Source organism: Convolutriloba macropyga, chromosome 2 (genome assembly GCF_964194025.1).
Source record: "Convolutriloba macropyga chromosome 2, txConMacr16.3, whole genome shotgun sequence".
Classification (NCBI taxonomy): Eukaryota; Metazoa; Xenacoelomorpha; order Acoela; family Convolutidae; genus Convolutriloba; species Convolutriloba macropyga.
Genome location: NC_134469.1, coordinates 37,282,244 through 37,310,208, shown reverse-complemented (window position 1 = coordinate 37,310,208; position 27,965 = coordinate 37,282,244). Strand labels below are relative to the sequence as shown.

The 27,965-nt window shown below is 35.4% G+C and overlaps 1 protein-coding gene across 1 annotated transcript in view; it reads left to right on the top strand.

Annotated features, from left to right (window-relative positions):
* The window catches only part of LOC142335260 (uncharacterized), a 30,911-nt gene extending 3,901 nt beyond the window's left edge, over positions 1-27,010 (top strand). The window contains exons 2-4 of the mRNA XM_075383682.1: positions 766-922; positions 7,666-7,885; positions 26,233-27,010. Of these exons, the coding sequence (XP_075239797.1) occupies positions 766-922; positions 7,666-7,885; positions 26,233-26,855 (1,000 nt within the window). The 3' untranslated portion in view covers positions 26,856-27,010. The remainder of the gene's footprint in view (positions 1-765; positions 923-7,665; positions 7,886-26,232) is intronic.
* Positions 27,011-27,965: the final 955 nt, after the last annotated feature.

Here is a 27,965-nt window from a genome sequence, read left to right as displayed (position 1 = left end):
AAGAGAAAGAGAAATGGACTCAAAATTTATCCTTATGGAACACCTAGATTAATTTCCATGTTTTCGAATGTTTTACTTTTTATCTGAGAGGGAAAATTTTATTCATTTTGCCTCGGAACCCCATTCTTTCATGTTTTTTAGAAGAATTGCATGATCAATTGTGTCAAACGCTTTTTGAAAGCTATTTAAGTAGGCGAAACCCATATTTCGCGAATTTATTACATTTTGTATCATATTTTTCTAAAATTATAGCGTGTGCGCATGAACGCTTCTTCGGCAATTGGCTAATTTGTCGATAGTTTCAGGGGCCTTCAAAGTTTCCGTCTTTGTGCCGAGGCATTATTTTAGCAGTTTTAAGACAAACCGGAAAAAACCCTTTTTGCATGCTCTTCTTTATCAATTAGTTCACTGAATACTATAACTATATGATGTAAACAATCTGATAACGATTTTAGAACTTTCCCTGATTTGGGTCTGATGAATGATTAATCTGTGATCAATACGTTATTTGTTTAAAAAGTCGTTGCTTATCAAATTGCTCTAAATACTAACCAGTTCGTCTGGGAGAAAACAAATCTCTAATTATTACTTAAAATAATTTCTAATAGATCTTTTATGATATGTTATGTTTTGGAAACAAGAGGTTTGTATGGCTTAATATTGCGATGGAGATGTTCCATTATAATGTAACTAATTGTTGCCTTGCTCTGCGATTGAGAGGTTAAAATTTATACATTGAATCCAAAATGGTCCTCGTGTGCATAGGCTGGAGTGTGTGATAAAGTGTACAGTGGAGTGTGTATCTCAGATGCCGGGCTGGGTGCCGAGTTTCTTCAGCCTGGAGAGGACAAGTGACCTAATTACTACAATGTCCGCATTCGTCCACTTCCTTCTCGTCTACCCCACCTACAACTTCACTGATGTAAGAGTTAGATTTGTTACTTCGCTTCAACGGTTTCATTACAATTCTACTAGGTAATCATTTTTATTGAATTCAACAGTAGGAAGCTGGCAGTTCCGCTAGGCCTACCCTAGATAAGGCTATCTAAAATATTTTAAGGTCGAGTAAACAATAGCTTATTCTCACACCAGATAGGCTAAACTGAAGGAATCAAAAGCGTTTGGATTGCTATTGAAAGAAACAGTCCCCCTTGCGTACAATGAATAATTGTTTCGGAGTGAACGTAACATCGTTTTGGCTGTAATTATTCTTGGACCCGAATTTTTCTGGTAATTAATGTCGTGGTCTATACGGGCCAAGGAATTTCAGTACGTTTAATTTCGAATTGAGTTTGGAACTGGAAATATACAAATTTGATCTAGTATTTATAGTATTTATCTATGCCAACATATGCAATGTTATTTTAGATAAGCTAAAATTATTCAACATGATTGGCATATGAAAGTTCTGGGTCCCGTCCTGGTGGACGTTACTTTTTATTTCAGCATGAGAATTAAAATCGCCTTGGTTAAATCGCGGTTCTGGAGTGAGTTTATTATGGTTTCAACATCGAGATGTCATGTCAATTTGTCTTTTTGCAACTTTAGTTAGAGTTAAAGCGTTTAAGTTTCTCGATGTTTCTACTTAAGCATCACATCCTCTCCCTTTTCAAGTAAACTCGTGGCGGTTGGTTCTCCTTATCTGACAGGTTTTTTTTGTGTTAAAATTTTTGAGAGATCTGATAGTTCAGGCTGTTTACTCTGCAGATAATGTTGCTGCAGAAGCTTCCTCTCGATGTGAAAATCCCATATCTGTGAGCTGAACTTGTGGTTGTTTTTGAGAATTTGTCTCCTCTGACGTGGTTTTCGTTCTAATTTTCTAGCTTTGCATTTTTATTCTGGATCAGTAAAATGGTCCGTGATGAGTTTAACTGTTGAATAAAAGATGTTTTCAAACACTTTATGATGATAAAAGAGGGATATCCGCTGCTAGACGTTTGATTCCATTTTCTGACTCCAAGTGATTCAGAATTCTGTTTGGAATCAATACTTTCAACTGTAGGAGCCTTATCAGATACCAAAATCTAAGGTATTCCTAGTCTTACTTAGATTCGACTGGATATTTTGCGTTTTCTTATGTACTATTTACCGTGAGGAAAGCTTCCATCCAGCCTGAACGCGTTTAAAAAATAACTGTGATTTTGCCTTGGTCCATAAGGCAACCCCAGTCAATGTGGAGTTGTTCCCGAATTCCGCTTCTGACCAGGTGGAGAACGTTTTTCAGGCTAGGCCTGTTCGTCGGACAATTCTTATATTTATTAATTTGTTGAACGTCTTCAGTAATTCCAGGCGAACATGCCATCATTAGCAAAAGCTTCTGTTGCATTCTTCCCACGATATGTCGCCTGTGCTTTCACCAAAACCAGTTAGCTGAGTCTGATCGGATTGAAAGGAACAACACTTCGAATTCCTTACACATTTGAGCATCATTTACACTTTCCATTTCTGAGCTTTTGTTGCGCGTTTTTTTAATATTCTATTTATTCCAGGTTCTCTTCTGATTTTTCTTTGGGTACTTGAGCACTCTGGGCAAAGTAATTATAATTGTGAAGCCAATCAATCGTTTTCTCAGCCATGTTCGGAAAAATCTAATCTGCTCAAATAAATGCGTCAAGTATCTGCTCTGCTGGTGTGTACTTAAACTCAACGTTAATGGTCATCAGTGTGTTCTGTTGACACATTCTGTTAACATTCTGTTAATCTTGCTGATGCTGTCTTCGTCGTTTTCTCGTCAATGACGTATTTTTGTGCTTCGTGTCCGAAAAGACAATTGTCAAGGCGTCTCGCTCAATGTTTGAAAAAATCTCTTCCTCGAAACAATTTCTTCGGCACGTAGGTGGCTGGGAGTGTTTCTTGCAAAAGAACATTGCCGGTTTTTTCATAGGCGCCTTTTGTCAGGATAGCTTCTTTGTGCAAGGTAGAGGGCTCATGTTTGCAAGAACTCTTGTTGAGCTCCTGGTTGTTGATCCCATGAACTAACATATCGTGTTGAAATATCACGACAACTTTGGTTCGTTTTAGCGTTGATTCGACGCTTTTTCAAAAATTAAGTTTCTTTAAAACTTGAGGTAATGTGCACTTCTTGAAGAGTCCTGGAATTGTGTTGATTGTGCATGTGTTCTTCGCCTCATAATCGAGTTAGTAGTTTAGTAGTAGGCATCTGAGGTCAATTTGGCCGAGGATGGGAGGCTGTTGAAGATTTTCGCCAGATCTTGTATGGGGTAGTTTTGTCCATAACCGCGCCAATTTTATGCTCTTTAAGTTCAGACAAAGTTTCAGTTTCCCACTCTTCTTTCTCTACCACGGTTTTGAAGATGCGTTAATGACTTCCCATGGCTGAATGAGCTCCAGGAAACGCTTCTCGACGTCTTTTCAGCTTGTTATTTTGTCTCGCAGTTGCACAGGTTGGAGTATATTTAGGCTTTTCAGAACATTGCTTGTGCTCAGGGTAACAACTTCGTGAGCTTTGCGTCCTTCCAATACATGCAATTGTTCGGTTGTCATTTTGGTGCAGAACGCTGTTAAGCAGAAACTCTTTCGAACTGGTTTAATTTGGTCTGGCTCTAACTGCTAATTCAAACATTGTAGTCGAACACACCTGCAACTACATATAGCAACGATGCCATATCCTTGGAGTCGCAGCCTTCTTGCGATATATGGCCTCAAATGTTTCGACTGTCGTGGGTTCAGATCACAAGGCCTACAGCCACCGATGGCAGACCTGCCAGATGTTCGTTTCCAGTAAACACAGTCTCCAGTCGTTTTCATTAATGCTGGCGTGGACTATCTTGGACCCTTTGCCGTCATTCACCGAGATACAGAATTGAAGGCCTATATCTGCGTGTTCTCCTGCTTGGTGAAAAACGCAATTCATTTAGAAGTTGTCGAGGATCTCAGCACGGACAAATGTTAAGACAGCAATTCGTCGGTTCATCGCGCCACGCGACCAACCGCGTTTGTTCTTTTCAGAAAACCGGACCAACTTCCTTGGAGCAAGGAAGCAGATCAGACGAAGACCACTTACGTTGGACCACGACTATGTCAAGGATAAGCTACTGAACCAGTCTGTCGAATGGACGCTCAACCCTCCTGCTCCTCACTTTGGTGGGGTGCGGAAGACTCGTTCAGTGTTGAACGAGCTGTTCTTTTAAACCGTAGTTCAGCGAAACGGACCCCATTTTTTTCCACAATTGTCAGCTGAGCCGAGTTCCTTGTCAACTCCCCTCTCTAACTACCGCGAGAAGTACTCACAACGACAATCCACTGACGCCAAACCGCTTCTTGCTTGGAAGTTCATTCTGCAACGTTCCTGGGGCATTCTTCAACGAGACACTAACACTGAAGATTTCGGCCTGGACGCAGGTTTAGGGTGAACAAACGACCGAATTGAACATCTCGAAGCAGCATTGGAAGTGAATGATGTTGTCTGGCTTCTCGAGGACTTCAACGTAATGTGAATACCGCTTTAGGTGTTTCAACTAGACCCGCGGCTAAAATGATGCATGTTTACCCCAAACCCAGTAGCAGGTCAGGGTTAGGTTTTGTTGGTCCCCAGGATGTTAATGCTGATGATTAACTTCTTTGTAACTGAGATAATTTTACCGCCATGAAATTCGTGATTTCGTTCCCAGCAATTGAGTTAGCGGATCTAAAACCGGAAATGTAAAAGTTAAATGATGTTACGAAAGCAAAGGAAGTAGACAAGAGAAACTATGGGAATTTGAAACTTTGAAGTTTCAAGCAAAGGACCCACTTACCTTCCCCGGCAAAGGACCCACAGCAAACGTTATGCTATTTTCATTGTAGCAATTTGAGACTGAAGATCATTTGAGACTTATTGTTGATTTTGAAAATAAGGCCACAAGTTTTCGGTGGGAGTTAGTTCATATTTATAACCAGCAGTTTATTGGGTTTCAGGCAGATGTAAAACGTTTACCTGAACCAATCAGATTATTCCTCAAAACTAAGGTAACGCGAGGAAACAACTCTCACTGTAAGGTCATTTAACTACTGATTTTATGATAGATTTCGACTGGTTTTTTTTTAGCTCGACCTAGATTCGGCGATTTATACTAGATCTTGGGATACATATTTGGACTTGCAAAAGTTCTTTTTCACATCAACTCCGGCTATCTTTATTATATTTTTAATTGCTCTCAAACTAAGTTTGTAGCAATTATATTAGTCCGTTGCGTTCCTTTTTATGCGATGCGTTTGACCGATTTTTCATCTGAACCTTTAAACGTTTCGTCCTTTAAACTGTTTTGAGACAATTTCATGGTGTGAAAAGCTGTTCTAATCCTAAAAGTTTGACCCCCTTATTAACAGTCCCTTCAATACTCCTCGTCGACCCTCCTCCAACTTTACCCCCCCCCCCCCCCCCACCACCACACACACACACACACTTTTTGACTCTTCGCCAATTTTGTCCTAGGAATTTTCAACGTATTGATATTTCAATAAAATTGGAGATATTGTGACTGATTTTTCTGCCAGTCAATTTAATGAAATTTTAAAAAGTCCGTTCTGCGACTGTTCTGGAAATTTGCATTGTTTTGACTTATGTAAATTTTTCTCTTGTAACTGCCTGTACGTACCTCTTTAAATATTTTATAAAAATTTAAGTAGATCATTATTTTCTAACAAAGAATAAAACATTCCTTTATTCCTTTATATTTTTCAGATATTATTATGCAAACTGAGCGGTTTTATTTTATCACTCCATGTTTTTTTTGGTTTTAGTTCAATTCTAGGTCTCGTCTCTTGTTCAGTCAACGAGTTCTTTCAACTGCAGTTCAGAACTTGATCTAACTCTGCAATGTTGTTTTAGTTTGCTTTAAATATCGTTCACTTGCTTGTTTTACGCAAATAGCGGTTGTCACGCTTGACTTTGGACTTGCCTGTCTCACTGTTTATATGGAATACGGGCTTATTCAGCAAATCCCTAATTAGTAAATGAGGTCAAGCTCAAAATTGCTAAAATGAGAAATGGAAAAATTGTTGAAGCTTGGTCATCAAGTCAGAGTGCATCATATTGACAGGGAATATTTGACTGCAGTTTTGCTGCTAATGAAAACCAACATTTTTCTTTTTGTAAAACTAACATTTTCACACTTGCATTTATAGCTGTAAGCTGAACGGAACTATATTGCGGTGCTCTTGGTTTTTTTTACAGTTCAAAGAGTTTGAATTGTTTTGGGGCGCTGTCTTTTTTTTAGATCTGTTCACAGAGTTTCATGATTTTGAAGTCCTATTGGGGTAGTGATTTTGGTCACGCCGAAACAGGAAGTGGAGCCAAAAAGAGTGGTTTTGGGGCCTAAAATTTTTTCACTCGAAGTAGATTGAGAAAATGGTGTTTGAGCAAAAATTCGCATTCTCGCTTGTGCTTTTTTTGTTCACCTGCGTCATTTTGACATCAATTATTACTGTTTTTTTTCAATTTTTTATCTATTTTGCTAAATGGATTTTCCAATCCATTCATAGTCCATTATAGGTCTAGTTTTTGTTTAGTCAATGAAAATTTGTTGAACTGTTGGTGAGGACTTATCCTGCTATGTTTTTTGTTTGTCGTCTGACGCTCTTTTTTTGTTTTACATTTATTCACACAGCAAAGCTGTAAAAGTCAAATTTTCTGAATTACTTCTTCCTCTCACTAACGGCGTTTGCACGCGTGACGTCATTCTTCACCTTCTCTCGTAAAAGTTTTTAGGTCATTTGCGTGATTAGGTTTTGATCATACGTGACTCACTCAATGAAGTGACTTTTGCACTTTAAAAGTTAAGTTTAATTTGGATTAGTTTAAGGTCAAAGGAACTCATATGTGTAATAATGGTCCGCCATGAAAAGGTTTATGCGGAATGAATTTTAACAAGCTTTTTTATTGTTTTGCTGAATGTTTTTACATATTTTTTTGAGCGGTGTCGATAACTTCGTCGATATGATACTGTTTTTATCTCTATTATACGGCAAGTCTATTTCTTTCGCAGCAATCTGCGGGCTATGTTTACATTTAAAAAAATGCTTTGAAACTCCTGTGTGGTAAAAGATTAGTAAAATACTTTGAAAAACTTTCTGTAAAAATCCTTAAAGCCCCCCAAGGATCGCTTTTTGGAAAAATTATCGGAAGCCTTGTTACATTTATATATTTCTGTGTTGCCCAACTTCATAAAACCACTGCTCACGAAGACTTGAAGACAAAAAATATCTGTTAGAACTCAAATCTGTTCAACTTGCTATTAACACAATTTGTGGCCCTATTTTCATATTGTGAGCTGTAGCTCTGCAGGCGAACTTTCATTTTTAATGTAGAGCTTTTAATGTTGAATATAAGTATTCCAGTCTGAAGTTTACTCGTACGTTCTTTATTTTGTATTTTTTAACATCTGAAACTGTTTTGATGTAATCCAAAAGTAGAAAACGAGCTTATTCGATTGAAATTCGATTCTTTAGGACTGCAAATTCTGTTAATTAATTTTCTTGTCCTGATTTTTATGCAGTAGTGGACAGAAGTAGCGTTGATTGTGAAAAAGACAAAAAAAGTGTCTGGATTTCGTTTTTTTTCATGCATCTATTTGCATCAACAGTAATTTTGCAGGAAACTGAAATTGCATTTTGAGTCATGGTTATTCATTCTGTAAAGGCATGTTTATTTTTTTTTCATTTCAGGGATCACCCAATTATTACGAGGCAAAGTCTTCTGACGTGCCCTCAAACGATGTGAGACGTTTCTTTGGCTTCTGGCTCAATTATTGTCACAACATGAGTTTAGATTTCACCGAAATGGCTCTGTTGCTAGGGCTGGCTCTCAACTCAGCATGTCGCTTTTTAGATGCAACTCCAATCTACCAAAACAGATTCAACAGAGCGGAAGAAATCATCCAATCTAGTTAGTTAGCTGTTCACCATTGGTTTAAAACTTGGCTAATTTGTCTATCATTTGCATAAGTCGACGAGAACCAGTTGGATCTTTAAAGTTGGTTTTTCTTAAAAGTTGGTTGGGATCTTTATTTCTGAACTTGACTTCTGTCTTCCAGCGTTGGCTTTTGTTTTCTAATATTGGACTTTAATTGCTTAGTTTCTAATATATAATAGTGATTGGGAACTTACGCTTATGTTCTTGGTGAAAAAGTCATTTTGAAGATAAAATGGTCATTATATTTATGGCCATTTATTATTTTATTATTACCCTTGAGCCCCCACCCAGTTTTGGCGTAAACTTTAAATTGTTTCTGAAATGAATGAATTGATTTTGAAATTTTGTGTGTCAAAAAATTAGACAGCATAACCATGGCTTTTGCATTTTTTAGTTCAATTATTTTCAAACTTGGTGTTTTCTAAGTTAATGTGGTCAACTAAACCTGTTTTGAGCCTGATGATGTATTATTGCACCGATTTTAGCTTTACAGTTCTAGTTCTGAAGCTATGAATGCCAGGAATCTTCAGTGTTCTTTATTTTGTCAAGATTTTTGTTGCAACCATTTGACGTCACGATCACTTCAAACCTGCTGTCTGTTTATTAATTCATACAATTTCGAATGAATTTCACGAGTGACGTTATTTTTTACTCTGAGTTCCCCGGGTAGTTTTTTTCTTTTGCGTGATTAAGTTTTTGATCTCATGTGACACACCGCACTCTCAAAATTGATATCCTCTTTTTCAAAATGATTTTCCTTATTATTTTCCAATGGGAATAGGTTATAGTATGTCACTCTAATAGAAAATGCGTTAAGACCAACTAATAGAGCCGCATTCAGTTGCGCGGTTTCCTAAATGAGAACATTTCCGCCATCATAAAAGGTAAAGAATTTTCGGTTGCGTTCGAAGCTATCGCATATACGATCTCGCAAAGTGCCAGCTATGATTATATTTAATAGCCGCGAAGCGATAGCTGAAACTATTATTGGTTTTCTCTTAGTTTTTTCTAATTCAAAGAATTTGAATTGTATTGGGGAGCTGTTCACACATTTTCAGGATTTTTGAAGTCAAATTGGAGTAGTGATTTTGGTCACGCGGAAACAGGAAATGGAGCGAAAAAGCGAGTGGTTTTGCGGGGTGAAATTTTTTTGCTCTAATTTTAAAATAGAGTGAGAAAACGGTGTTTGAAGAAAAAATCGCTTTCTCGCAAGTGGTTTTTTGTTCACATGCTGCAATTCCACTTTGATTTTTACGTCACTCTCAAAAATGACTTCCTCGCTCTAAAATTGACTTCTTTCTTCACTTTAATTCAAAGTGATAAGGTCAAGTGAGTGTGTCACTCTAATCGAAGGTTATTTGAGAGCAGTGAATAGAAGTAGCTTTAGGATAAACAATTTCTTAATGAAAAATATAACATCTCAGCATTTAATAGAAAGGAATTTTTGGTCTGTTTCTTTTACTTTCTTTTTGAGACTGCAGATCTACAAAGCTATTACGGCTATTTTCTGGCAATGTGCCAACTATGTTTTAATTGTTTTTTCAAATTAGAATTTGATTACAGAAAATGTTTAATTTAAACAGGGAATAGTTAACTTTTTAATAAAAACAAGCAAACAATAGAAAAAAAAGTTTCTTGGACGTATCAATGGCTTTTTCTCTTTTGTCGAGAGCAGTTTTTAAATTTTTGTATATAAATAAATTTGTTAAAACCAAGACAAACTAGAAAAGTTAATAAAACAGGGTGATCGGAAATATTTTACAATAGATGCTAAAATTTTATAAGAAGCGAAACGAAAAAAAACATTCAACTTCTCTTCCTTTTTTTCCATTTATAAATTGGATTTGTAAATGGAAATTATTAAATACTTTTCAGTGAGTTCTTGTTCCACTGACTTTTTTTGTTTGCCTAAAAGGGCCTATAGCATTGACTATTTGAAGTTTTTTAAAACATTAATTAATTTTGTACATTTCTGGGAGAACGTAGGACAAACTTTAAGGTCATGTCTTCTCTTTTAATGGAAAATTGATTTAACGGAAATTTCTTAGTATTGACTATATGGGGGATAATTGAGACAAGAACTGTAGGATATACAATTTCTTGAGAAAAAATGAGTTGTTTTTCATTTTATGGTCTTTTTTTCCTGATGATTCCCATGACTTTCAAAATTATCCCCACCAACTTTGCATTGACAAGTTGTTTTAGCCGACAACGAACACGAACCAAATACCAGCATATTTAAGCTTCAAATGAAAACTCAATTTTAAGTATAAAACTCAATTTTGGGAAAATTCTTAGAAAGGTTAAAAAATTTTCTGATGTTTTGTGGGCAACTTTACGCTTTGAAGTCCAACCCTGTCTCCCTGGTTTTGTTTTTTTGCTATCAAAATTAAAAATAAATATTCAAAGGACATGCAAAACAGGAACAGAATTATCAACCAAAGAGGAGAAAAGACCTTTTTCAACAAAATTGAATTCAGAAAATTGAATGGACTTTGATGTATGCTTGCGCTCTGCTGTTGGTCTGACTTTAATTAACAGCACGATTTTTTTTAATTTTCTATTTTTTAAATTTCTTGCACAATGCGAGCCAAAATCAAATCCTTCAGGTAATTAAGCGTTTGATAATGCTGAAAATTTAGTTGAAATGATTAGATATGGGAATTTTGCAACAAGAACAAATCTATGCTTTGAGAAAAAAATATATTTTAGTTGCTTTTTTTCCTTTTAATAGCCGCACAGCGATAGCTGGGGCTATTATTGGCCTTCTCTTGGTTTTTTTGTTTCGTCGTCTTGATTTTTGTTTACGAGCATATGACGTCACAGCCACTTTTTGTTCATTCGTTCATGCAATTTCAACTGAATATTGCGTGTGACGTCATTTTTCGCTCTTAGTGGAGCGAGTTTTTGTTTTTCCTGCGCGTAATTAAGTTTTTAGTCACACTTGACTTACCTCACTCCCAAAAATGACTTCCTCACTTTGAAATTTACCTTTTTTTTACTTTAATTCAAAGAGATAAGGTCAAATGGGTGTGTGTCACTCTAAATGAAGGTTATTTGAGATCAGCTAATAGAGGCAGCAATAACTTATACAGATTTTTAATCAAAATATAACAGATCAGCCTTCAATGAAAAGACGAATTTTTTGGTCTGTCTTTTTTACTGTTTTTTTAGACTGCCGATCTACGAATCTATTGCGGCTATTTTCTGGCAATCTGCCAGCTATGTTTGTCAATTTTTGGATTCTTGGATTTGGTTGACTAAAAAATTCATTATTGCACCATAATTAGTTGAATTGTATAAATACAGAATCCACCATTTTAGGTTATTTGACAAATAACTATTAGTTTGGTTCGATTTAAATGTGATAATTGCACGAATACAGGACTCATGAAAAAAATTGAATTTGAATTCAACTTTTCTGAAAAACAAAGAAAATTTGACATAGTATTCAATTACTAACTCCAGATTGTCTCTTGTTCGATGATTTTTTTTTCGAGTGAATTGATTGGTAAGGATTACATCAGACGGGCATATCTTAAGAAAGAACAATCAGAACATTGAAAATCTTTTTTTAAATAAATTTGTTCAAATTATTTGTTTCTCTGTGTGATTTCATCATGATCATGTTCAGTCAGTTAATTATTTGCTATTTCTGTCATGTAGAGTGGTCTCTGCAATTTGTTTTTCAAATTACTCTGTGTTTGTTTAAGCTAAACTTTGTTTGCCACTGATTGTTCGCCTTGAACATTGTTTTATGAAAAGCTGTAAACTAGTTGACACGACGTGGTTAAGGTATATCAAAACGAATATTCGTAATTTTACAGTTCTCAAGTTAGTCTCACTCAAGTTTCATCCAAAAAGTTGCTTCAATTTGCACTTTATGGTTCTGATAGTTAAAAATTTATAAGATGCTAAAAATTTATAAGAAGCAAAACGAAAAGAAAAACATTCAACTTCTCTTCATTTTTCTTTTCCATTTTTAAATTGGATTTGGAAATTTTTAAATACTTTTCAGTGAGTTCTTGTTCCACTGACATTTTTTGTTTGCCTTAAAGAGCCTATAGCATTGACTATTTGAAGTTTTTTAAAACATTAATTAATTTTGTACATTTCTGGGAGAACGTAGGACAAACTTTAAGGTCATGTCTTCTCTTTTAATGGAAAATTGATATAATGGAAATTTCTTAGTATTGACTATATGAGGGATACTTGAGACAAGAACTGTAGGATATACCATTTCTTGAGAAAAATTGAGTTGTTTTTCATTTTATGGTCTTTTTTTCCTGATGATTCCCATGACTTTCAAAATTATCCCCACCAACTTTGCGTTGACAAGTTGTTTTAGCCGACAACGAACACGAACCAAATACCAGCATATTTAAGCTTCAAATGAAAACTCAATTTTAAGTTTTAAACTCAATTTTGGGAAAATTCTTAGAAAGGTTAAAAAATTTTCTGATGTTTTGTGGGCAGCTTTACGCTGTGAAGTCCAACCCTGTCTCCCTGGTTTTGTTTTTTTGCTATCAAAATTAAAAATAATTATTCAAAGGACATGCAAAACAGGAACAGAATTATCAACCAAAGAGGAGAAAAGACCTCTTTCAACAAAATTGAATTCAGAAAATTGAATGGACTTTGATGTATGCTTGCGCTCTGCAGTTGGTCTGACTTTAATTAACTGCACGATTTTTTTTAATTTTCTATTTTTTAAATTTCTTGCATAATGCGAGCCAAAATCAAATCCTTCAGGTAATTAAGCGTTTGATAATGCTGAAAATTTAGTTGAAATGATTAGATATGGGAAATTTGCAACAAGAACAAATCTATGCTTTGAGAAAAAAATATATTTTAGTAGCATTTTTTCCTTTTAATAGCCGCACAGCGATAGCTGGGGCTATTATTGGCCTTCTCTTGGTTTTTTTATTTCGTTTTCATGTTTTTCGTTACGAGCATATGACGTCACAGCCACTTTTTGTTCAATCGTTCATGCAATTTCAACTGAATTTTGCGTGTGAAGTCATTTTTCGCTCTTAGTGGAGCGAGTTTTTTTTATGCGCGTAATTAAATTATTAGTCACACTTGACTTACCTCACTCTCAAAAATGACTTCCTCACTTTGAAATTGACTTTTATTTACTTTAATTCAAAGAGATAAGGTCAAATGGGTGTGTGTCACTCTAAATGAAGGTTATTTGAGATCAGCTAATAGAGGCAGCAATAACTTATACAGATTTTTAATCAGAATATAACAGATCAACCTTCAGTGAAAAGACGAATTTTTTGGTCTGTCTTTTTTACGGTTTTTTTAGACTGCCGATCTACGAATCTATTGCGGCTATTTTCTGGCAATCAGCCAGCTATGTTTGTCAATTTTCGGATTCTTGGATTTGGTTGACTAAAAAAATTCATTATTGCACCATAATTGGTTGAATTGTATAAATACAGAATCCACCATTTTAGGTTATTTGACAAATAACTATTAGTTTGGTTCGATTTAAATGTGATAATTGCACGAATACAGGACTCATGAAAAAAGTTGAATTTGAATTCAACTTTTCTGAAAAACAAAGAAAATTTGACATAGTATTCAACTACTAACTCCAGATTGTCTCCTGTTCGATGATTTTTTTTCGAGTGAATTGATTGGTATGGATTACATCAGACGGGCATATCTTAAGAAAGAACAATCAGAACATTGAAAATCTTTTTTTAAATAAATTTGTTCAAATTATTTGTTTCTCTGTGTGAATTCATCATGATCATGTTCAGTCAGTTAATTATTTGCTATTTCAGTCATGTAGAGTGGTCTCTGCAATTTGTTTTTCAAATTACTCTGTGTTTGTTTAAGCAAAACTTTGTTTGCCACTGATTGTTCGCCTTGAACATTGTTTTATGAAGAGCTGTAAACTAGTTGACACGACGTGGTTAAGGTATATCAAAACGAATATTCGTAATTTTACAGTTCTCAAGTTAGTCTCACTCAAGTTTCATCCAAAAAGTTGCTTCAATTTGCACTTTATGGTTCTGATAGTTAAAAATTTATAAGATGCTAAAAATTTATAAGAAGCAAAACGAAAAAAAAACATTCAACTTCATCCTTTTTCTTTTCCATTTTTAAATTGGATTTGGAAATTATTAAATACTTTTCAGTGAGTTCTTGTTCCACTGACATTTTTTATTTGCCTTAAAGGGCCTATGGCATTGACTATTTGAAGTTTTTTAAAACATTAATTAATTTTGTACATTTCTGGGAGAACGTAGGACAAAATGTAAGGTCGTGTCTTCTTTTAATGGAAAATTGATTTAACGGAAATTTCTTAGTATTGAATATATGAGGGATACTTGAGACAAGAACTGTAGGATATACAATTTCTTGAGAAAAAATGAGTTGTTTTTCATTTTATGGTCTTTCTTTCCTGATGATTCCCATGACTTTCAAAATTATCCCCACCAACTTTGCATTGACAAGTTGTTTTAGCCGACAACGAACACGAACCAAATACCAGCATATTTAAGCTTCAAATGAAAACTCAATTTTAAGTATAAAACTCAATTTTGGGAAAATTCTTAGAAAGGTTAAAAAATTTTCTGATGTTTTGTGGGCAACTTTACGCTGTGAAGTCCAACCCTGTCTCCCTGGTTTTGTTTTTTTGCTATCAAAATTAAAAATAATTATTCAAAGGACATGCAAAACAGGAACAGAATTATCAACCAAAGAGGAGAAAAGACCTTTTCAACAAAATTGAATTCAGAAAATTGAATGGACTTTGATGTATGTTTGCGCTCTGCTGTTGGTCTGACTTTAATTAACTGAACGATTTTTTTTAATTTTCTATTTTTTAAATTTCTTGCATAATGCGAGCCAAAAACAAATCCTTCAGGTAATTAAGCGTTTGATAATGCTGAAAATTTAGTTGAAATGATTAGATGTGGGAAATTTGCAACAAGAACAAATCTATGCTTTGAGAAGAAAAAATATTTTAATTGCATTTTTTCCTTTTAATAGCCGCACAGCGATAGCTGGGGCTATTATTGGCCTTCTTTTGGTTTTTTAATTTCGTCGTCATGATTTTTGTTTCGAGCATATAACGTCACAGCCACTTTTTGTTCATTCGTTCATGCAATTTCAACTGAATTTTGCGTGCGACGTCATTTTTCGCTCTTAGTGGAGCGAGTTTTTTTGTTCATGCGCGTAATTAAATTTTTAGTTACACTTGACTTACCTCACTCTCAAAAATGACTTCTTCACTTTGAAATTGACTTTTATTTACTTTAATTCAAAGAGATAAGGTCAAATGGGTGTGTGTCACTCTAAATGAAGGTTATTTGAGATCAGCTAATAGAGGCAGCAATAACTTATACAGATTTTTAATCTAAATATAACAGATCAGCCTTCAATGAAAAGACGAATTTTTTGGTCTGTCTTTACTGTTTTTTTAGACTGCCGATCTACGAATCTATTGCGGCTATTTTCTGGCAATCTGCCAGCTATGTTTGTCAATTTTCGGATTCTTGGATTTGGTTGACTAAAATTCATTATTGCACCATAATTAGTTGAATTGTATAAATACAGAATCCACCATTTTAGGTTATTTGACAAATAACTATTAGTTTGGTTCGATTTAAATGTGATAATTGCACGAATACAGGACTCATGAAAAAAATTGAATTTGAATTTAACATTTCTGAAAAACAAAGAAAATTTGACATAGTATTCAACTACTAACTCTAGATTGTCTCTTGTTCGATGATTTTTTTTCGAGTGAATCGATTGGTAAGGATTACATCAGTCGGTCATATCTTAAGAAAGAACAATCAGAACATTGAAAATCTTTTTTTTAATAAATTTATTCAATTTATTTGTTTCTCTGTGTGACTTCATCATGATCATGTTCAGTCAGTTAATTATTTGCTATTTCTGTCATGTAGAGTGGTCTCTGCAATTTGTTTTTCAAATTACTCTGTGTTTGTTTAAGCTAAACTTTGCCACTGATTGTTCGCCTTGAACATTGTTTTATGAAAAGCTGTAAAATAGTTGACACGACGTGGTTAAGGTATATCAAAACGAATATTCGTAATTTTACAGTTCTCACGTTAGTCTCACTCAAGTTTCATCCAAAAAGCTGCTTCAATTTGCACTTTATGGTTCTGATAGTTAAAAAATTATAAGATGCTAAAAATTTATAAGAAGCAAAACGAAAAAAAAATTATTCAACTTCTCCTTTTTTCTTTTCCATTTTTAAATTGGATTTGGAAATTATTAAATACTTTTCAGTGAGTTCTTGTTCCACTGACATTCTTTATTTGCCTAAAAGGGCCTATAGCATTGACTATTTGAAGTTTTTCAAAACATTAATTATTTTTGTACATTTCTGAGAGAACATAGGACAAACTTTAAGGTCATGTCTTCTCTTTTAACGGAAAATTGATTCAACGGAAATTTCACAGTATTGACTGAATGGGGGATACTTGAGACAAGAACAGTAGGATATACAATTTCTTGAGAAATGACTTCCTCACTTTGAAATTGACTTTTATTTTCTTTAATTCAAAGAGATAAGGTCAAATGGGTGTGTGTCACTCTAAATGAAGGATATTTGAGATCAGCTAATAGAGGCAGCAATAAGTTATGGAGCTGATAGTTAAGATCTTTTCCTCTCAGAACAGTGACATTTTTTTGCCAAACTTGAATTGTGTGTTGGAACTTCTGTGCTCTGCACAGTCTCGCACGAGCCCTCTTGCTAGTTTTCTTATAGAAATAGTTTCAATGTTATTTAAAATAATCTAGTGTTTGGCTGTAAGTTTCAATCTCTCTATTTTGTTTTTCTAGTTAATATTGTTTTGACGAGGTTGGAGTGGTTTTAGTTGCGAAAAAAAATTGAAACTAAAATTGCAACCGATTTTTTAAAAGTAACTATAGGCTTGCCAGATTTATATTCCTATTTTTGTTTGCGATATGTATAACTGGGAGTTTCTTCTATTTCCTTTTGCGCTTATAATTTTTTTCTGATCATAGAAATGTGAGATTTAGCGGAGAATGGGAACCTCTTTTGAAGACATTGTTTCCAAAAAATTTCTAATTTTTACTTCTTTTTTCTAGAGTTCGAAATGAATGGCTGCAGGTCATTTCAGATATCAGGTCTTGCAAAATTTTGTAATTCGTTGAGATTCTGCAGCTTCTTTTGGAAATTCATCAATTTGTATTTCATTGATAAAACTTTTTGTATTTCAGTTCTGATTTTAAGTTATGTACTTAGATTTTTAAAAATTAAATCTTCAATTTGAGACAGAGTTTTAACCGTCAGCTTGGCATTTATCTTAATATCGATTTTCTGGAGCTTCATGATTGTGGTCTAAAATGTTTGAATATGCAATAATTATAACTTCGAATAAGCCCTTGAGTGTACTGTTCTGGGTGCATTCGGTGGCTGTGTTCTATTGTTATTACTAGATATTCATTTACGTGAATCTTCAAATCGGTTCTCTTTTGGTTTGCTGTTTGTTGACGTTTTTGTTTTAGATCAGTGAACCTTTTTTCATTGTCTAAGGATTTATCGCCCTAATGTTGCAACTTAATGTTTGTTAAAGCTTGTACAAATTACTTTTAGTCCCCTTGGTCTTTTTAATGCGATTTGTCTTCTAATTGAAACGGGATGAACTGGGTAATCGCGAGCGCATTAAGTTGCTGATTAGTTCTCTAAGAGCCTTGCTAGTCTAGGTCACGAAGACAAATTCATGGTGGTAAGATCAATTCTATGTGGAGATTTTTGGACTTCCCTTTCCCCATTGCGCCATGGTTCATTTTCAAAAGCAGATACGATTGTTCTGGGAACTAAATCCTGATAAATTTTCTTCGCTCAAGTTATCAAATTTTGCGTTGTGAATTTTGTTTCCGAAAATCTTTGTATGTTAGATATTCGTGACAAAGAATCAATCAAATGAACGTAAAATGTTTTTAAAGTCTAATTTTAAACATTTTTAAACTACTAGTGCTGTGTCTGTAGAGTCTGTTTTTAGTTAACCGCCGAACCGTGGCGCAGAAATTCAATAGATTGTATTCATTTTGCGAGCACTATGATTTGCATTTTGAGGTACGAGAGAATTGAATTACTGATAAATTGGCTCATTTGTGTCGGAGATTCTGAGCATAAAGAAAGCTCATTAAATAGACGAAATGATGCACACAAGTACGACTCCTGGTATATAAAAATTTACAGTTTTCTTTTGATTTCGTAGTTTCGTCAGCAGATAGACACGCATAGGCACATGTCAAGAGTTCTCGTTGATCTAAGAAAAAATAATGACATGGCGTCTGTAGTTATTTTATGCTGCTTCATTATCATCAAAAAATGAAGTAACGGTTGTAATGTAATGCGCATTCTTAATTATAGTTTTGGAACGTATTTGATTTTATCAATGCTCGTTCACAATTAACCATTAAAGTGAACAACGTCTGGTGGACAGTGACTATCGCATGATAAGAGTGAATTAAGTTCAAAATGGCGGATAGACTCGGCAATTTAATGGACGAGGACGAGGGTGATGAGCAGGCCTTCTTGGAGGCGCTGCAGACGCAAATGATGGATGCTTTGAAGAGCCCCAATGCAAAAGAAAGTTTGCAAGACTTGATAGAGAGGACTTCCAAAGTAGACGGCTTTCAATTCGACATACACTTCAGGGACTATCACGGTTATTCTTTGTTGGGAAGAGCAGTGAAAGGGCGCCTGATGAAAGTGATCAAGTATTTAATCGAAGAAAAAAGTTTCAAAGTTAAAGAAGAGTTAGTAATCGCTGTTGAAGTGGACTACAAAGAATGCGTAGACTATTTGATAACTTGGAAACCAGAATTGCTGGACAGGAAAATTCTGGCGGGAACTGTGTGCAGACCAGGTATGATGCCCGTGATGAAAGCTGCTCTTATGGAAAATGAGTCAATGCTGAGGTTTCTGTTCGCGCGAGGAGCAAAACCATTGGAGTTACCCAAGTTCAACCCCGGTGAGCTGCACAACATAATTCGGTTTGACTCTATCTACCGCACTCTGGTGGCTGTTTCAAAGCCAATGTACCTGTGTGTTATGAACGAAGACCCTGTCATGATGGCATTCAAAATTGCGGAAACGTGTGAGAAGATGGCGGCACAGTTGGATGTGGCCAAAGACGACCTTCTGATGATAAAGGAGAAATGTGACAAGTTTGCGGCTGATTTTGTGAAACAGGCCTCGACATTTGACGATTTGGAATTGTTTATGAAACAAATGACAATGGTAGATATCAATGTGGTCGCGCCTGGGGAGTACATGGAACGGCTGAACTATGCTTTGGTCAACAACCACCAAGCATTAGTTGCCAACGGAAGTGTGCAGAAATTGGTGAAAAGGAAATTCTACAGTGGTCCTATTGCACTTAATGACTTTGAAGGAGCCAATTTGATCCAGAAGATGATCTACGTTGCTGCTCTTGTTTTATTGTCCCCACTGTGGATATTGCTGTATTTGATCTTCCCCGCGAGTGACTCGCCTTCTGGAAAGTTTGTCAAGTCATGGATGGAAATGCCGTTCATGCGTTTCATTGTCAACTTCACAATTTATGTGGTGGTGTGTATTCTTATTGTGAGTACCAGTTTTCATACTGCCATATTTCCGATGGACAGATGGCCTGTGCTTGCTGCTGGACGCAACTGCCTATCTGAGCTTACCTCACTGAACCAACAAGAATGCATACTGTTCAATGTGGACTACTCCGAGGAGCAAAAAGAGCAGTTTATAAATAACCCCCTGTTGTATAGAGCCTTTCTATTGCAATCGGGCCAAGACCTGTACGAAGAAACGTTTTCTAACAGCACTAGTGAGTACATAGCGGACGCGGTTGTTTCTGTGTGGATTTTGGGCAATGTATATCGAGAATTTTTAACAATTTGGTCTGCTTCTTTTGAGGACTATTGCTCGGATTGGATCAATGTTCTGAATATTCTGCTCAATATTTGCCTCCTTAGTGCTGCGGTCCTGAAGAATAGTTTCGTTGCTGTTAATGGATACAGTCCCAGAGAACTGAACTCAGTTGAAACATATCACCCGCTTGAAGTGTCGAGTGCCTTGCGCTCTCTGGGACTCCTCTTGCTTTTCTACAGACTCTACAAGCTACTCAGAGTCACTCAAATTGTGGGCAAACAACAAATCTTGCTCGTTGAAGCATTCAAAGCTAGCATGGCTTTTTTACTAATCTTCATCGCTATTGCTGTGTCTTTCTCAGTAGCATCAAATGGTGTCCTTTGGAGAACTTACAGAGACTACATCCAAAGCTGCGTCCTACTACCAAATGGAAGTTACCAGTTCTCGGAACATATCAACATTCCGTGTCCGACAAATATGGTCAAATCAAGTGTGCAAGAGTTGATCGACTACCAAGATTTCATTCGAGTGTTCGTTACATATTTTTTCGGCATGTTCAACGCACATGCTTACATCATCGAAATTTTTCCGTCATACGAAAATCCGCAGGAATGGACGGCGATGTTGCTGTACACAAGCTATGTTTTCGTGGGTGTCATTGTACGCCTAAATATGATCACTTCTCTGGTTATTTTTGCTGTAATGTCTGCAAGCAGAAGGGAGCTTATAATGTTCAAGTTTGAAAGAACTAAATTGATGAGCCAATTCATTGGCCATGGAAACTTTATGCCACCGCCCTTCAACCTCATTCCAAGTGTATACAGAATAACTGCTTGGATTAGGGAAAGACAAATGATGAAACACAAAATGTTTGCCGAGGAAGAGCTGCAGTCGGTGCCGCGATTGAGAAAGCTGATTCTGAGTGCGAAGCTGGGATATTTGAGGGAGATGAAACTCTCAGGCGTCCGAAATCAGGCTAGTATCGATGAAATGGAGACATTGAGCTCTGGTTTCAAGGCTCGAGTTCAGACGGTGAACACGGCTGTTCTATCAATTCACCGCAGATCACGCCAATATATTGAAAACAGTTCTGACAAGACGGGAGCCGCTCAAGAAGAAAACCAATTTACTGCAAAATTTCAGAAGTTGAGGGGTCCCAAAATACAACTACCGGACAGTTCCGATCTCCTGAAGCTAAAATCATTCTTCAAATTATAGCAAAAAGCTAACAATTTGCCCAAATCGATTGAAATTTGATTGAACTAGTTTAACTATAATGCATTTCACGAAGAACTCTATTCTGATTAAAACCAATAGGCTTTATATTATGCTTGCTACAATTACTTAAACAAATTGAGAACTAACCAACTGAACGAACGTTTCAAATAAATTTCCACTATGTCCCCTCTTTTGTTTTTAGTTTTTCAAAGGTTATTTTTGTACTGCTTCGTAAGAGACACCGGATCACTTCACCTAAAGTATAAGGCCGAGCACGAGATTTTCTTGGGCGCTGCTTATGAGTGGGTCCGACCAAGCTTATGAGCTGCCGTTTCCTGTCTAGGCTCACTAACTTGGATGTAGGTGTCAATGACCACTGGGATTGATTAGATATTGTACAATTGATTGCATTCAAAAGGCGTTCGAGGTGCATTTTTGACGGCCGAGGAACAATGAAATTGAAGAAGACTAAAAGTTGTGAAAGCTTCAATGCTTCATCAAATTTATGACCTTACATCTGCTCAAGGCATTTAATTTCTCTTGGATGCAATTTTTCTAGTTTTTTGACGGTTTTCTGCGGTGCAGTTCCGTTGGATGACAGGATTCTGGTTGCAGGATTCTGGTTGCATGGCTGTTTTTGCGTTGGTCTGGGCGATATAATTTCCATAGCAATAACAATGTTTTTCCTGCTGTACCTAATAAATCAAGAGTTTGAAATCTCAAGAACAGAATGAAAACCTTATTGTGAGACAACGAAAGGCAGTATTTCAAACATAGTGTGACGAGACACTTTTTAATACCTTACATGACCGCGTCAACTGCTCAGCCGGTCAATACTCAGCTATTTACGGTCAAAATCTTGAATTGTTTTGGTATACTTGTTGTTGTGAAAGAACTGTTCAGCTCGTATAAAGAAATGCAATCAAAGGAAACGGAATGAACAGATGTTTCAATAAATTAAGTTGTAGTCTCTTTGATCGAAATTGGCAGGATAGGCAGTAAACTAGACGTTTTTCTAATTAACCTCTCGTTTGCCAGAACAATTTGAACAAAGCTGAACAAATTGACCTCTCGTTTACCAGAAAGCTGATGGGACCTTTCCTTAATGGGACAGAGGAACAAGTCGAGGGAGCAATTAATTAGAAAGAAAGGGCAACGTTCAAAAATACATTGATTTTCAAAAGCGAAATAGTTTCAAGTCATTACATCATATAGCTAATAACTAAAAAAAGCACTAGATAGATTCACATTTAACACCTTAGGGTGTCAATGTGTCCTGTCATAGTTGAGACAAGCCATGAAGTTACACAATAACAAAAATGCAGTAAAAAAATCAAAACTTACGAAACAATTTACGCTAACAAGAGGTTTTGAAGCTATTAAAATTGTTAGCTACTTACTGAAAAGATTAACTAAAAGATGTATTCACTTGAGCACATGAGCACATCAATGGGGCTTTTTTAAAAGGAATATACGAAAAGAGAACAGGAACCACACGTTTCGTTCAGTATTTTTATGACAAAATAGCGTATAAGTCATAAAACATCAGTTAAAATATATGGTCAATATAGAGTTCAATGTTCGAGTGTAATGGATCAGACTAAAATACCATAAAAAATAGATATAAGAATTAAATAAAATCAAAATCGTTAAAAATACAAGCTGTCAACGGTAGCCAATAAATAGTTTTGTATAAACATCAACAGGACGCCAACTTAATAAGATTTATATTAGGAGGAGTTGTTGTATCTTCGTTCGCTGATTTCGCAGTTAAACAAAAATTGTTGTGCTTATTATCGCCTAGGGTTTTTGGAAAAGTTCAAGTCTGCGTTTTTTTTGGTCAGGGGGATTGAAATTAGTGGCGATGCAATTTTCTGGTTCAAAATTTGTTACTTTTTGTTCCGACCAACTTTAGTGGGGGAGGAACTATATACTCAAACGGCTTTTGTCGTGCAGTCAATTTTGGGCGATCGATATTCTCATTGCAGAGGGTTGTGAGTGGTATCATTCGAAAGCCCTCCCGCGTAGATTATACAAGTAAAAGGAATTCTGATTTTTGATTTTTTTTTCACAACTTATCGAGGTTTAAAGTTTTGTGAACATTTGACTGATTTTCGTTCTTTTTTGTTTATTTTCTGTTTTTTTACGCATTTTCCCCAATTTTAACGAAAATTTGTTGAAATTGTTACGGAAAATGTTGTTGGTTTTAACTCTAAAGATAGAATTGTTTTGTTGAACTGTTTGGCTACAATTTGCTAAATTTTTCAAAATTCAGCCTTTTACAGCAGAAGCGGAACGAAATAAGCTTCTTAAGTCCACTTTTAAATTAGCCGAATTTGCACACGCCAAAACTGTTGACACAATCTTTGTTAACTTTGAAGAGGACTTGTTTTACTTGAGCTTCCTTTGAGAATGTTTTTGAATTTTAAATTTTGCCAGTTTTTTGCTAATTTAACTCGATATTTATCCATAATGCATTAGTTATTTTTGATTTATTGACTATTTCGTCAAACTAGCCTTATCCAATATATTCGGAGCAATTACGTGTTCTTAATGGAGAAAAACATTATCAATGCTAGCTTTGGTCTAACCGTTGTTTTTACAGTCCAAAAATAATTCGGATTTTGATCAGTCGCTGTCTTTTTGAAACTATTGTTGCATTTCATGTTTTTTATTAATTTTATTAATAGCCGTACAGCGATAGCTGGGGCTATTATTGGCCTTCTCTTTTTTTTTATTTCGTCGTCATGATTTTTGTTACGACCATATGACGTCACAGCCAATTTTTGTTCATTCGTTCATGCAATTTCAACTGAATTTTGCGTGTGAAGTCATTTTTCGCTCTTAGCGGAGCGAGTTTTTTTGTTCATGCGCGTGATTAAATGTTTGGTCACACTTGACTTACCTCACTCTCAAAAATGACTTCCTCACTTTAAAATTGACTTTTATTTACTTTAATTCAAAGAGATAAGGTCAAATGGGTGTGTGTCACTCTAAATGAAGGTTATTTGAGATCAGTTAATAGAGGCAGCAATCACTTATACAGATTTTTAATCAAAATATAACAAATCAGCCTTCAATGAAAAGACGATTTTTTTTGGTCTGTCTTTTTTACTGTTTTTTTAGACTGCCGATCTACGAATTTATTGCGGCTATTTTCTGGCAATCTGCCAGCTATGTTCTTAGTAACTGAGCAGCTAAATTCAAATCAAGGTTTACTAATGACAAGTTCAACTTTTGTTGCTGAAAGCCAGCAAGGACAGGCCGCATCATCTTTTTAATGGCATAAAATTTATTGCGGTTTTTAGTTTTTTGAAATGGTTTTTCGGCTTTGATACGACCTTTTCCCATCTTTGTGTACTCATTTCCTAGGGCTATTTATTGCAGGTCACATATACATACCATTAGTGGTGTTGAAGAAATAAATGTGTTGTAGCTTTCTTCGGAAAAATAAGTGAACTTATTTTATGATTTCTGTTGATAGCTAACGTTATGAATTTCCAATCAAAAGTTTTATAGTTGAAAAAAATTCGATGTTTTAATTTGCATTTTTTGTCTACTTGTTACTTAGTCCTTGTTGTATTTGTTCTTTATGTCTACTTGTTACCTAGTCTAATTAACTACGGGTCGCATATCAAATTATTGGTGTTAAAGAAAAGCACAATTGAACCTATCTAAGGTTTTAAGTGCATTGTTTTTTGTTTTAATGGCTTTGATTCCGGTTTTTCGAAATATAATTTTGATTTTTGTCTTTATCGTTCTTTTTGTAGACGTACGACATATTTTGAATAGTGACAGATCTCAATGGCTTAAATTGAGAATTGAAGAAACCTCTTTATTGATTTCCTTTGCTAGCTAATGTTCGTATGTCTTTGAAATGATTTATTTTCGAAAAATATAAATATATTCTTTAACTTTTCCCTTTTTGTTCTTTTCATTAATTGTTACCTAGTCATTATTCAGAGGTCACTTATCATTATTGGAGTTCAAAAAATGTGCAGTTGTTTTCTTATTTAAGGATTAGATTTTGGTTTTAACGGCTTCGACCCCGTTTTCTTGCAAAATTGTATTGGAATCTTTTTTTTGTCTGAATTTGTCGTTAATTTTTTTATTTTTACAATCTATTCTGGATAATGACAGGTCGCAAAGTATTCGCATTGCGGTAGGAATGAACAGAAACCTATTTAAAGATTTCACTTGATATCTAATGGTTTGCTTTACTTGAAATTATTGGTTTTCAAAAAATAAACATAGTTTTTAACTGTCGTTTTTTGTTCTTTTTTGTCTACTTGTTATCGGGTCTCATCGTGGACTGAGTCCATGTTTTTTTCTGGTGAAGAACAAACTATTTTGTTTAGTTTAGGTTTTATTTGACACTTTTTGGACTTTGTTATTGTGTAGTTTTTTTTTCAAAAAAATAGACCTTGAGTTTTGGATGTAAATGTTTGCTGTTATTTGATTTTTTGTTTGTCTTGTCTTAATACTGGTAGGTATCGTCGTCCCACTAATGTGGCATTATTTACTTTACGAAAGGATTTGAGTTGGTACATTTTTTTTTATTCATACACCATTTATTTTTGATCAATATGTGAGATTTTTTGAAGTTTTCTATCTCTTCCTCATTTGATAGACAATTAAGCCGAGCTTGTGGATGAGCGGGGTCGGAACATATTGTGCAAACGCACATTACCGAGACTCCTTGTTTATCTTTAAAGTTGTTTTCTTGGTCGACGTTTGCGGCGGCAGAGGAGGCAGGCGGCAGATGCAACGAAGCTGTGTCTTTAATAGATCTTGTGTGCTTGGGAATTTCGTTGAAGCTAGAAGGGTCCTGCTATTTTTGAAGTTTATTTTGAATTTCCAGAATTTGTTTGTTGAAGAAAAACACTGGCATTTTGTGAGTCCTAGTTGTTCTGTTTATGATCATTTTAGCTATGAACGAGAAAATGATCTGATTTTGAAAGGATAGATATTTGTCTTATTTACTCCGGATTTTGATATGCCATCTTCTGCTGTTTTCGAAAAACTTGACTTTTTTAAAAAAAAAATGTCATTAAAATGGTAATGTAGCCGGAGTGGCTTGAGCTGATAATTTTTAATATTTTGACTAGAAATTGTTGTAATTTAAGCTATGCGCGCAATTGCTTCTCTCAATTGAGATGGAAGTATTGGAGTTACCATTTTAATGTGTATTTCACGACAATTTGTGTTTTAGCACTGATGAGCTATTGCCTGGGACGAAGTTTTCCCGAAGGAGCACCCACTGCTACTGACCGTTGGATAATGCTGAATCGTAATCTGAAATCCTTATTCGCCGGCATTTTTGAGAGTGGGAAGCTCTCTTTTGCTGAGATTGGCTCGAAACTCCTAGACAGGAGTCAAAGCTTTCACTCAACTGAAGAGTCGCTTTATTCGAACGGTTCAACATCCTCATCGTTGTCAACTAACTCTAATGGCTCAATTTGTTCGTCTTCGTCTGTGACACAAGACGTGAATGGAATCGGTGGCCATCACATGGTGTCCATGGATCAAAGTGGCCAATTTCACCATGCATCCAGCTCCCATCACCACCACCAGTCAAGTTCTCAAGAAGACCTGGAAGTGAATATTGCCATGGAAGGCGACTGGAAGGATGACGAAGCAGGGGGCGATGAAGAGAGAAGGAGACGCCAACGAGACGGCTCACTTGATAATTATGCTAATTCGGCGTCCCCAATGTCTTCACCCAACGGTAGCAGCCGGCCCAGCAGTGAATACCCGACTTCACCTGAAGATAATGAAGAACCCGAACGGGAACTCAATCCTCAGCAGCTTGATAATGAACAAACCAATGATTGAAAAATGGCTCAATCCACATAAGTAGCCACTAATTTTATTATGGAATATCAATATCATCTGTGTTCAATAAACATGCCAACTAGATGTTGTTGCTTCATGTTCACTCGTAATATTGGCGGTTTTTATTCTGTCACAATTAAATTGATTAGTCAATGTTTCCTGTGAACTAAATTGCCCATCGTAGATAGATATTAAAATTTTTAGCTTTCCTCGTCTTAATATTATGGAATTATAGTCCTAATGAAATTGAATTGTATTAATAGTAAATGTTTTGCAAAAAATTGTTTTTTCGATTTTGGCAGAGGTTAATGACTCCGAAGCCAGAAGCTGAAATAAAAATATGTCTTGCTTTTTTAATAGCCGCAAAGCGATAGCTCGTTTTTTTTAACAATTAATAGCATTTGAATTGTATTAAGATGCTGTCTTTTTTTAAAGATCTCTTTACTCGTTTTCATGATTTTTGAAGTCAAAGGGAAGTGATTTTTTGGTCTGGCGAGTCGTTTTGCGTGAATTTTTTTTTCACTTTAATTTTAAAGTATAGTGAGAAAACGGTGTTTCTCGCTCGTTATCTTTTGTTCACATGTGGCAATTTTACTTCGATTTATACTGTTTCATTTTTTGTCTGGGTTCTAAATTTTTCTAATCCATTCATAGTCCATTCTCGGTCTAGTTTTGTTTTTTTTTGTCAATGAAAATTCTTTGAATTGTAGGTTAGGACTTGTCCTGCTATTTTTTTCTTGTTTCATCGTCAAGATTTTTGCCAAAATTGGTGATTTTTTTGCCAAAATTGGTGGGCCAAAATTGGTGATTTTTTTTTCACTTTCAATTTTATTAGTGGTTAAAGTGTCATATAACCACTAATGACACCATCTGAAGCCACCTGAGTGAATTTAGTTACTCCCTTCATCTCCCGCATGCTGCAATAGATTCCAGCTCCCACTATTCGTTCGAGAGCAAAAGTTTTTGGTTATACATGACTTACCTCACACTCAAGAACTCCCTCACTTTCGAAATGACCTTTCTTTACTTTAATTCAAGGAAATAAGATCAATTATGTGTGCCATTCTAATTGAAGATTATTTAGGAGCAGCTAATAGAAGCAGGAAAAGT